The sequence below is a fragment of the Xenopus laevis genome, chromosome 3L (assembly GCF_017654675.1).
Source record: "Xenopus laevis strain J_2021 chromosome 3L, Xenopus_laevis_v10.1, whole genome shotgun sequence".
In the NCBI taxonomy this organism is placed as follows: domain Eukaryota; kingdom Metazoa; phylum Chordata; class Amphibia; order Anura; family Pipidae; genus Xenopus; species Xenopus laevis.
The window spans coordinates 81,387,184-81,399,909 of NC_054375.1; the positions used below are offsets into that span (position 1 = coordinate 81,387,184).

Below are 12,726 nucleotides of genomic sequence, written 5' to 3' on the forward strand. Positions count from 1 at the left end.
GATTTCTTTTCTCCCTAAATAATAAAAACAAAAAAGAAAAAAGAAAGGTTGTGGGTGCACACCTGAGGCCAATTTCAAAAAGTCTAATTCCCTGTCTCAATGATTCAAGTAAAAATGCTAGTGCATATAGTTTTGAAACAGGGTTTTTTAGTTACAAAGTTATGATCATAAAATTGATAAGCCACCATACCACGTCAAGGTAAACCCCATACGGTGGTCCCTAACTTGTTTACCTTTAATCATAGTAAAATAGGTATCTTACCTCTCTTCTTAATAGCATTACTTCATGTGAACAACTCAACCTTTAAAACCAAGGCATAGGAGTTGTTCACATGAAGTAATGCTATTAAGAAGAGAGGTAAGATACCTATTTTACTATGATTAAAGGTAAACAAGTTAGGGACCACCGTATGGGGTTTACCTTGACGTGGTATGGTGGCTTATCAATTTTATGATCATAACTTTGTAACTAAAAAACCCTGTTTCAAAACTATATGCACTAGCATTTTTACTTGAATTATTGAGACAGGGAATTAGACTTTTTGAAATTGGCCTCAGGTGTGCACCCACAACCTTTCTTTTTTGTATTTCTAAATAATAAAAACCCTCATTTAAAAACTGCATTTTGTGTTTACTTGTGTTATCTTTGACTAATAGTTAAATGTGTTTGATGATCAGAAACATTTTGTGTGACAAACATGCAAAAGAATAAGAAATCAGGAAGGGGGCAAATAGTTTTTCACACCACTGTGTATATATATGTATATATATATATGTATATAAATATGTATATATATATATATATATTACAAGAAACATTTAAAAAAGTTGAAAAAAGTGTACCGCTTTCCCTATTCTTTCAATAATCCCTTTTATAGAGCAGCTAAGGTATACAGACAGATGTCTCTACAAAACATTCAGTAAATACAAAAGCAATAACCAAGAATGGTAGCACGTGCGTGCATTCATGGAAGCCCAACAGTACAAAAGAATATATATATCTATTCAATGAGCGCTGTCCCAAACAATGTGAACACTTCAAAAAAAAAAAGTATGATTAAGCTATTTCTGCATTAGTTATCTTTCAGAAAACATAAAGCCGGGAGCTAAAGGCACCAAGAAATCAATAACTAATTTAGAAAATTGCTCTTTAACAAACTGTGTAAGAGCGTGTTTATCTATTATGCTAAATTTTACAGGAGGGGTAGGAAGAGAGACATGATGTCCTTGCAGAGCGAGACAAGGGAAGTGTGGAATCTGGCAAAATGCTGATGGAGGGAGAAACAATGTTGATGTGTGAGCAAGTGAGTTCCTGTATTCAAGGGAGTGCTTCATCAAATGGATAATGTTATGAGGGGAATTAGGTTATAGCAGTAAAACAGATTTCACGTAACCCTGGCTAAACCTATTTCCTAATGCTATTACATGAATCTTTCCCTGTTGGAAAAAATTCACATAGCACTGATACAGTAAAACAAAAATCCTTTAAAGATGCTCCATTATTGCCTACCTAAATCAAACTGTTGTAATGCATTTGCATGCATGCTTAAATATACTGCCACAGATACAGCATATGTCTACTGTTATCTATCAATGCCTGTTATTATCCATCTAATATGTAAATGTACCGTAGCATGGAAGCTTATTGTCTATATTCATAGTTACAGCGATATGTACCATAGCAGTAAATCTTGGATTAAAATACAATTTTATATTTAGTGCTACACTTTAATTACAGTTGACTGGAACTGACATGGGAGTCAGTAATATGTGATGGTATACCTGGGATGCTTGAAAAGTATATACATCTTTCAGGTGATATTTTCTCCAAATGTGGAGTGTCATATGGACCATATCTTCATAAATCCTGCTTTGGCAATGACTACAAGCAGTTCAACTAACCAGGCTGGATTTGTGGAAAGGCCACCAAGGCTCGGGCCTAGGGTGGCAGGACTTTAGGGGGTGGCATGCAGTCTAACCTCACCCACATTGTTTCAGAAACACCGTGGATTCACAGTAGATAAAAGTTTTTATAATTTCCCGTGCGCCAATTCCCATTGCTCTGGTCCCGATGATGAAAATTTGCATGAATAAAAGGAAGAGGATGGGGGCGACGGATGACAGCGGGCCTAGGGGTGCTCGCTATGTAAAAAACTATATCTAATAAAGAGTTATATTTAAAATTCTTTGGTACTCATACTGAAGTGTCAAAAGGGAAAGCTGTTGATGGTAATTATGAGGAAAATCCTCTCTTTACTTCATGCTACAATTCACCAGCCTTTATTGTTAATTAGCTCATACCCTTTAGACAGTTCCTGCAGAGGAGCCGACAATTTAAAAATGATTCTGGATGCCACTGGTACAGCTGATTAAAACCTTACAGCTAAACTGTATATCTTTATAAATGCCAGAAAGGCATGTAACATATGTTATTACAAAAAGCCACTCTACATTTAACATGCACATTTTAAGGCACTTAGTAAGTCTGGAATCGCAGGTAAACACTAGAAAATGTACCCAATGTGTCAATACCTAAAAAAACACGAGCAAGATATATATATATATATATATATATATATATATATATATATATATATATATATATATATATATATATATATATATATATATATATATATATATATATATATATATATATATATATATATATAATGATAATTTCTTTGACTATATGCAAGACTGGACATGCAAGATAAAAAAAGTGTAGTTGTGGAGAAAAACACTTTAGCAAAAAATTTGAAAACTGTTTAGACATGTGCATTAGGAACTAGTTTAATAAAGAAAGACTTCAAATATACCAATGAGCTTTACCAAAGTGTACAGGATCTCTCTGAGAATCAGAGGAAATATAGCCACTATTTCAAAAGAGATATAGATAATATGCAGTGGTGCTTGAAAGTTTGGAATTTTTAAATGTTCAGTATTTCTGGATAAATATGACCTATCATGATCTGTTTTGCACAGAAATCCTTAAACTAAATAATAAGAACCCAATCAAACACAATGCTTCAATTTGCCTCACAATAGAAAAAAATACTTTCTGACTCCAAGATAGCAATCAGACCAGTCCTTGGATTAATTTAGTACAAAGAGTTATTTTTAATAACCTTTATTTTCTCACTTGCCATTCAACAATTTCTTGAAGCTATCTAACATATCTGCCAGTACGACTTCAGGGAGAAAATTCCATAACGTCACAGATCTCACTATAAAAAAAACCCTTTCTGAACATTAAGATGGAACCTCCATCCATCGGAATGGGTGCCCGTGTGTCTGCTGGAAGGACCTACTGGTAAATAAAGCATTAAAGAGCTTATTATATGGTCCTCATATATTTATATATAATTATATACCCCCAAACTTAAGGTATCGAGATCCATCCCTTATCTGGAAGCCCCAAGTATTGAGCATTCTGGATAACAAGTCCCATACCTGTAGTGTGTTTTGACCCCACACTTTGTCATGACTACAAAACACCAGAAAATAGCAAAAAAAACAAACAAAAAAACACTGAAATCAAGCAAAAATATCTTTGAAAGCATTTCTGAGAGATTATACAACACAAGTGTTTTAGAAGAGGCGAGTTTTCGCATCCCCTGTGGCAAGGTATTTTCTGGCATTTTATAGATGCACCAAAATGCAAAAGGAACTAAAGAAACTGAAGTGTTCTAAAAGCTTGCTGTAAGCCAATAAAGGTCCCACCTTTTCACCTGTTTTTTGTTTCATATTAAAGGTTTTAATCTATAATATGAAGCTATAATTTAAAGGTTCGTCTGTGATCAAATGAATAATGTGCAATGAATTAGCTGCACAAACTTCCAGCTGTCAAACCAGTTGCGTAAGTACCAGGGCAAGAAGGAGTGTGACTGCACTAGGGCCTGCTCCCCCAGTGCAGCCTGATGGAAACCTGCATTGCTGTTAGAAGAATTCACTGAAGCCCAGTGACCCCCGCAATGCTGTATGTAGGGCTTCCAGCTACAAGCTAATGGGGTGGGGAAGGGGGTCAGGGAAATTTTGCCCTGGGGCTCTTAAGCCGTTATTTATAGTACTGTATCAGTTCACTGTTGTAAGTAGCTCAGAGTACATTACACATGAACATCATGCAGTAGACAAAAAAATAATTTCTGTGAATTTTTATAACCCCCTTAATACTCGGCCTCTTTAGCATTATATAGTGACCTAATTCATCACCAAGTCATGGCCCCTGTCACTCCACCCATATGTCCCAGGTCACTCTTTAGGGGCTCCTATATATGTGCAACCTCCTAATGTTTAAGACAGAGGAGGGCTTCTAGTAGCTGCAACTCAACACTGTCTGCTAATTTTTTAACAATTATCCCTACTCAACTACTACAACCAATAATAATACAAAACCAGCATTATACAAAATAGTAAAGTTGTACAAGATAATTTAAGATGCTTGCATTTCAGTTGCGAGATCTTAGTTGGCCTTTAAGCAAGCATTATAAAAAGGCTTACATTTGGCTATAGTGAAGGAGTCACTGGCTACATTCATTATTCCATGTGCAACATTGTGCCTTGCAACACAGAAAAACACATGTGCACCTGCTGTTTTTGGTGTTATTCATTTAAATTACCATCTCATGAGAGGAAAGGCAAGAGACATTGCCAGTGTCACTCAATGAATTTCAAACACTGATAATCTCAGTAATGGCCAATAGTATTTGAAGAATTTGATATCCATATTAATTATTGCAACTTGTGTAGCTAACACAAGGCATCAATAAAAGTACCTTGTGTGCTAGAGAGACATTTAGGGATGGAAAAGAAGCAATGCTTACAGTTATCAAATAAACATGATTTCACTATGTAGATAGGAAACAATTGTTGCAAATTTATAGGATTTAAAAAATGGAAACTTTGCTATGAAGATGCTTACGTGACAATCTTTTCAAGTCGACTTCCTTGGCTTCCAACAATTTCACCCAATGTGCAAAACATCTGACCCAAAAAATCCTGTGGAAATAGAAGTGAAGGAATAAGTGTGTGTGTGTATATATAAAATAAAGGTAAACGGTGCCTGGGTGCATAGTGCCCGAAGGGGTAAATGCAGGACAGAAGGAAGCTCACACTCGCAGGTCTTATGAAGAAAATGAAGGTGTTTATTAGGTAAAAAAAGGCTAACGTTTTGGCTAGCACTCTAGCCTTTTGATAAACACCACTTTTTCACCTTGGATAAGACCTGTGAGTACATGCTTATACACACACACTGAACATTGTGTTTGTTATGACATAATGGGTATACAAATGCCATTGTTTCTTGAGTTTGTTGATCAACATCAGGCACTTTTAACATGGTTTCATTATAAGTCAATACAGCACAATAAACTTGAAAATAAAAAGATAGGAGCAGGAAACAGAACAGAGAGAAAGAGGGGATGGGGAGAGAGTAAGAAGTGTTTGAAGGTGGGGGAAGAGATCTTATTTCTCATGTTTTTTTGTGACAGGAGGTAGCTTCCACTGATTTAGGTATAGACCTTGGGAAGGGAGATGGAGGAGGAGGCAAATCTCTTTTTTTGCATTTTGTTCTTGAGTGCTAGGTAAGTTCTCCTCTGAGAGAGGCTTCTGCCCACCATTTAATATATCTGAAGGGGGCTAGGTACTTGCACCAAATATCGTTTATAAGAAACACAAGCCTTTAAATTCCTTGTCTTGCATATTCCTATAGTTGTTTTCGAGGTGCTTGTGTATTAGACCAAAATTCCAAGATGGTTTTAACTGCGGTTAATACCAGTATATCTGCTAGTCTGATGTTAACTTTGGTGGTAGTCAATGGGTGTGGGATATAATCGCAACAGTTTTGTGGATTTGTCCGAGTTGTTGTGATATCGCACCAGCTTGCGATATGCAATAGGACTGTGTTTCATAGAGTATTTAATTTAGTACATGACCACAATGCATGCTCTAAAGTGGCATCAGGGTGATTGCACTTTGCACATTTAGGCGTCTGTATTAGACTGATTTTTGTGCTATTTTGTGTGACACATATGATCTATGGAGGAGTCTAAAGGCCACGTCTTGGAAGTATACTGCTGATAAGGCTTTTGTACATTTCATATATGCTGTTGTAATTTGAGTTATTGTTGTGTATGATGTTTGGCCATTTTGATATTCCCTCAGTGAGTTGTGATCTTTATTTGGTCTAAAGCTGGCCATAGACGCAAAGATCTGATCGTACGAATCGAGGATTCCTACGATTTTCGAACCGTGTGTAGAGAGTCCCGACATTTTCCGTCCGGTGGAGTTCGGTCGTTTGGTCGATCGGACAGGTTAGAAAATTTCTGTCGGCTGCTGATAATATCTCTGCGTGTATTGCCGACCGTACGATTTTCAGTGGGAGACTGTCACTAGCTTTGGTTGGACATAGATATCGTACGATTGCTGTCAGGGGCAGAACATTGCTGATCTGTTCTTTTACTAATCTGACTGGTAAGAGTTTGATCTGAATGGTTAGTGGCGGGTCGGGAGATGGGAAAGTCCGATCGTACGATGATTCTTACGATCGGATCTTTGCATCTATGGCCAGCTTTATGATAGCCTATACTCCAGATGTTATAAGAAGCCGTCCCTTGTTTGCCTTTATTAAGACATCCAGTGGATTATTTGTTAATTGTGGTTTTATACTTCGAATCACTAGCTCCGCATAGCTTTTGACCAATATCTTTTTCTGTGTTTGCAGTTTGGAAGTTTTAGAATAATTATAAAAATTCATAATTTGTCAACTTCCAAATCCAAACAAATGGCATTACATCATTCACTTCTTGATAAACTAAGGACATACTTTAGTGTTTCCCTTTAGTACTTAAAAATAAAAATGCATATTTTACTAATTTGCAAAATCAAAAGCTACTGAACCAGATTAGACTGTTTGCCCTTACCTCTAATTGTCTCTATGTTTAAATGTTTAATATTCACTAGGTATAGTTAAACCTTGAAACAGTTTTATTCATGATTTAGCTGCACCTAGTGAGGTTGACTCCGTTTGTTCCTAGGGGGAAGGGCCAATTGTTATTCCTGCAGCACCTTGGACAATCGGGCAGAAACAGCCAGTTGGGTGTCTCTAGAGTTGCAAGCACTGTATTCTTCTCTTCTGAGAGTAGCCTAGCCCCTGCAGATTTGAGCCTAAATAAAATGCCACAGGGAGAATCGCACTGAAAATATATATCCTAGCTTAATTCATGTGCCCCATTCTTTCGCTAAAAGAGAAAACACATACTACACAGTTTTACATTACAAAAAAGAGCTTTATAATTGATGTTGAAACAACATTTGCTGTGACTGCTTCTAAGCAGTGACTTCAGCATGCATTCATATTCAGTATAATAACCTGATCTGAAAAGATTTTTCTTGGCATAAACCAAGAAAACCAGTCTATCCCTGAATGTGTTTCTAAGTGGCTACATTGACCTACATCAGAAAGAAATGAAATCAAATGGACAGTATCTTGGCAACTTACATGCTTTGCTAGATTAGGACTCTTTGAATCGACATCATACCTATATATAACAAAAAGAAAATAAGTTTTTACAAAAACAAATGACAGTGATCATTATAGGAAACTAGGATTTGTAAATAACATTTTAGAAAACGTATCTGAATACTGTACAACTAATTTTACAACTGAATATACTCAGTGTTTGAAATAAGAATTTGCTACTCTCTGCTTATATGTAAAATGTGATTTATTTTGGGGGGGGTTTCTGTTTTGAATGTTGTTATGGAAAACAGGATAGACCTAACCATATTGTGGATGCTTTAAAAGAATTTTCAATGTTAAAAGATGTCTCCTGAGACAGAGCCACTTGCTCAGAGTACAATTATAGGATCAATTATCCGTAATGCTTAGGACCTGTGGTTTTCCCAGATAAGGGATCTCTGTATTTTAACCCATTTGCTTAAACACATGTAAACTGTGTAATAATAACACAGGTACACAGGAAAAAAGTAAATTGTATTTAAATATTAGAATTGGATAATGGGTTGCTGGATAAGGGGGATGACCTAACAAACCCCCATTCAAAGATACAGTTCCATATGCCTTACTTCCCATGGAACTCATAACTAAAAAAAACTCCTTATAATGCCATGGTACGTAACCATGGGTGCATAATTGGCAAAGCTGTGCATAGTTTCAGATTCTCCTTCACCAGACACACAACAGCACGAAAGTCATGAACCAGGGGAACCGTGTAATGACTACTTTCATTTTTTCAAGGCAAAAGGGCTTCTTTGTTAATCATAAAGGTGATGATAAAAGGATTTATAGATATTTTTCCAGATTAATGGTTGAGCAAGAGAAATTTATGAAGAACTGAATGTGCGAGAAGTCCAAAGTAAAGTCAAGTGAAGCCATTTCATGGCTACCTCAATTACCATATCTAAATCTCACTGGGCCTTTATTGGGAAGTTCTGGAGTGCAGAATGAGCAGTACATTTCCATACATACAAATACACACAATACAACATTTTAAGAAAAAGCAAGGCTGTTCTCAAAGGCCTTTCTCTGTATAGAAAACATAATATTTATATGCCGATTATTGATTTCATGATTTTGTTTACCACAGATCAGATTCAGGGAAAATATGTATACTTTTATTCTAGGGGCAGATTTACTAAAGGGCGAAGTGGCCGATGCTAGCGCAGTTTCGTGCCTTATCGCCAAACAAAATTGCACACAGACAATCGTTACTCCACAAATTCACTAAAATCTGGATTTTACAGAACATTACCTCTTTCGCCAGAGTTTCCTTCACCAGCTTAGACCTGGCAAACTGATAAAATGAAGCTGCATCCTCCTCATTCTTATGTCAGTGACATCATATTCTGTATGCCACAAAGTTTTAAAAATGATAAAAAAAACACTGGGGTTTTTTCATATTTTAAAGCGGGATTGTCTTTAAAAGTTGTAATTATTACATATTTTTGTTTTAACCCTTTTTTGAACCATTTGAGGGGCATGCCACATTTGTTTAGGGTGGGCTCATGTCTAGGACATAAGAGGATCTTTATTTTGCTTCCTTGGACATTTTTAATAATAAGTGGCCACTCTAAAAAAAGCCATATATAAGACCTATTTGTACCAGCCCTATTCAAATTGACCCAAGCGCAAATGTACTAACTAAGTTTTGTTTGGCAGAAATGAACGTTAGCGAAATTTTGTTATAAATTCTTGCACTGACGAATTAACGCTAGCAAAATTTCACTGGCGTTTGGCTGCCTTAGAAGCAACTAAGCATTTAGTGAATTAGCGTAGTGGTAGTGAATTTGAGCCTGGCGAAGTAGCATGAAGTATGGCAAAGACTTCACAGGTGAAAATTTGCCCTTTAGTGAATTTGCCCCTAGGAATTGTTTAATTTCTGCATAGATGGCACCCTCCCAAAGGTTAACTGAATGCAATATTAAGGAAGAGAAGTCCCGGAGGACTGGGGCAAGCAGATCACTTTTGCAGACACAGTCTGAATGAATAAAATTGACCATTTATCTTATCCTTAAGACTGTAAGCAGACTTCCAATCCTATTTGTATTGTGTTACCCTTCTGGGTTGCCCTGCTGGCACTATTTAAATAAATGATGATCTGTACTTATTTACATCACATTAACCAGCAATATGCTTTCACAATACCATTTTACAATTTTATTTAAAAAAACATAGATACTGTGATGAGGTCTGTCCTATCCTGCTGAGGAACAACACTGGTTCCTGGATATTCATGGAACTAAACTTGTTACCTAGAAAGAAAGCTGCTATCATGGGAAAGCAATAGAACGAAGTTATTTTGTTTAAGGATCCCTTTCATTCTGAAGCAAAAATTGCCATTGAAGTTACAGTCACAGCTCATTTCCCTGCTGTGTGAGCTGACAGCGATATTCTATTTTAAGACTGAATACTAACACCTCTTATATTTTACGTCTGGTGTCTGGAACTAAGAGCTTGCAATGCATTATTTCAACATTCTCAAAGGGTACTTTGGTATATTCTGTTGGAACAATTTTAAAAAGTTTGACTGGGTAATTTTATATTGGTCATTATTTTTAAAATTATCTTCATTTAAAATATATATATATATGTTTATTCTCTTGTGCCCTGAGCAGACTTGAGGAGAAGTCTTTAGAGAAGTAGTGACTTCAGCTGGGCTATGCAAAAGTATTTGTCCCCATATGTTTGTTAAAAATGGACCAGAATTAATAAATACCTGGATCTACCAATGAAAAAAAATTAAAAAAAAGTGCACTTTTCAGAGGATTGTGCACAAGTGATCAATTGTTGGAGGAGCTCAGAAACACATGATTATTTTTACTGAGTGGTTTACAGTTTTACATAGGCTTGCACTTAGTCAATTTTGCTTTTAATTGGCACATGGACAGATAATATCGACAACTTCCGGCTTTAAAAGACATGCTTAATGTATTCTACCAGAGATATCAACAATCAATTTTAGTTCAAATTCAAACACAGCACAGACTATTGAACTGCTGTTGCTAAACCAATAAAAAGAAACAGCAGGCATTCTGTTTTGCTCCACTTTTATAATTCACTAAAACATTTGGAGGTAACATTCAGTGGCATTACTGTACCAGTATTCCTTTAAAGGGGCATGGCTTGGAGAAGGTCAAAAAGAAACTTATGGAGACGTGCATATATATTTCTTCTACCTCTATAACACTTCAATTTAGAGCATAACAAATTCAAACTCACCCAGGACCAGAGCTACCACAGGTTCTGAGACCATGGACTGCAAACTATTTAAATGGCCCACAGAATTCTGGAAATGTAAATACAGGTGAGGGATCCATTATCTGGAAAAGCCCAGGTCCAAAGCATTCTGGATAACATGTCACATACCTATATTACATGAATTTTGGCAATTTTTTTGTATTAGACAATGGCATGGAAGAGACAATCACTGTAGATAAAAGAAATATGACAAAGCCTTAGCCAGTTAAGAATTGTGATAATAAAAGCCATGGTTAATAGAACACAAAATGCCATATTTACTATGGGCACGTTAGACACTTGTGCCATATGCATTACACTGTAAATTGTTGAGTAATCATTATCTGCAGGGCTCTGGGTGTTTTTTGCACTTGCAGACATTTCTATTTAGCAATCATAAATGATAAGTAGAGGACAGAGTGGATGTCCACTGATTTCCCACTTGCATGCCCCTTAAAAGTCATGCTCAGAGAACACAACTCACTGTTGGGAGAATTTTTTTGTCTCCACTTAACAGGCACAATTATTTTTTTCTGGCAGTACTTAGTAAATGAGCCCTTTTTTTCCTTCACAAGTTTTCCGTCAATTAAACAAATTCCAGAGCTCAAACTAGCCGAGAGTCTTTTAAACCAATGAACTCATCACAGTGTGTTTGATTCTAAAGTTGGTCATGCCACTAAAATCTATGGGAACCTTGTGCAGTTTTCAGCATTTTGATGAAATTCAAAAAAAAAAGTTCTTCTGCATGTCATGTTTAAAAAATAATAATAAAAAATAATAAGTAATAAATTATAAGCAAAAACAAAACAGTTGGAACATATTCTATGACCGTTTTCAGCAAAACTGAGTGAGAAACATTTCCCATTTAAATCTACGCTTTTAGCCATTTCTAGAATACATATTTTCATTTGAAAACACCTTTTTTTCTGCTCGTGCAACTTGGAGAGGTTCATGAATATGAAAAAGAAGGTGGAAGATAAAATTCTAAGCTCTATATTTAGGAACATGATTTTATGTGTATAGGATAGAAATTATAGTATGTCAGGTCAATTTTTTTTTTAGTGATGTTTAAATGTTCATCTTTGCAGTAGAAGACAATTTGTAGCTCCCATTCATCTTAAGACACTAACATAGTGTCATTTTTGTTTCTCAATCAGAAGCAGGGCAGCCAAAATGCCCTTAACTTCCAGGTGCTGCTCTCTATTTTGGTGATGCTGTCTCTGGAACACAGCAGCAAGTATTAGAATATGAGAGCATCTGGAATTTTTTTCCAAACATCAATATTTGGGGACACATTTACTTAGGGTCGAATATAATTAACCCTCGATAGTCGACTGTCGAAGTTAAATCCTTCGACTTCGAATATCGAAGGATTTACCACAATTAGTTCGATCGAACGATCGAAGTAAAAATCGTTCAAACGATTTGAAGGATTTTAATCCATCGATCAAACGATTTTCCTTCGACCGGAAATTTGTTAGAAAGCCTATGGGGACCTTCCCCATAGGCTAACATTGAAGTTCGGTAGGTTTTAGTTGGCTAAGTAGGGGGTCGAAGTTATTTTTAAAGAGACAGTACTTCGACTATCGAATGGTCGAATAGCCGAACGATTTTTAGTTTGAATCGTTCGAGTCAAAGTCGTAGTCGAAGGTCGAAGTAGCAAATTCAATAGTCGAAGTAGCCAAAAAAAACGTTCGAAATTCGAAGTATTAAGTAAATGTGCCCCATAGTGTTTTACAATGATAAGTGTTAATGGAGTTCTAAGCAATAATCTGTAAATGCAATTGCTAATAAGAGCTGTATCTGTCTGTTCACATTCTTTGCACTCCTGAAACAATGTTATAAACCAGCTGATTAAAGACCTAGAGGAAATCTGACTCTTGTTGCATTGTTTAAAAAGTAAGACCCAGAGAACACAAATGTATAAACAAATACTGTTTTCAATACTAATTAAAATTCCTAATATAATT

General features: G+C 36.0%; 1 protein-coding gene across 2 annotated transcripts in view; it reads right to left on the minus strand.

Moving 5' to 3' along the window:
- Nucleotides 1-12,726, minus strand: part of LOC108711171 (copine-8) — a 167,737-nt gene that overhangs the window by 52,780 nt on the left and 102,231 nt on the right. For both annotated transcript variants that reach the window (XM_018252626.2, XM_041586448.1), the window contains 2 exons: nt 7,499-7,538; nt 4,922-4,998 (listed from right to left, as the gene is read on the minus strand). In XM_018252626.2, coding sequence (XP_018108115.1) covers nt 4,922-4,998; nt 7,499-7,538 — 117 coding nt within the window. The remainder of the gene's footprint in view (nt 1-4,921; nt 4,999-7,498; nt 7,539-12,726) is intronic.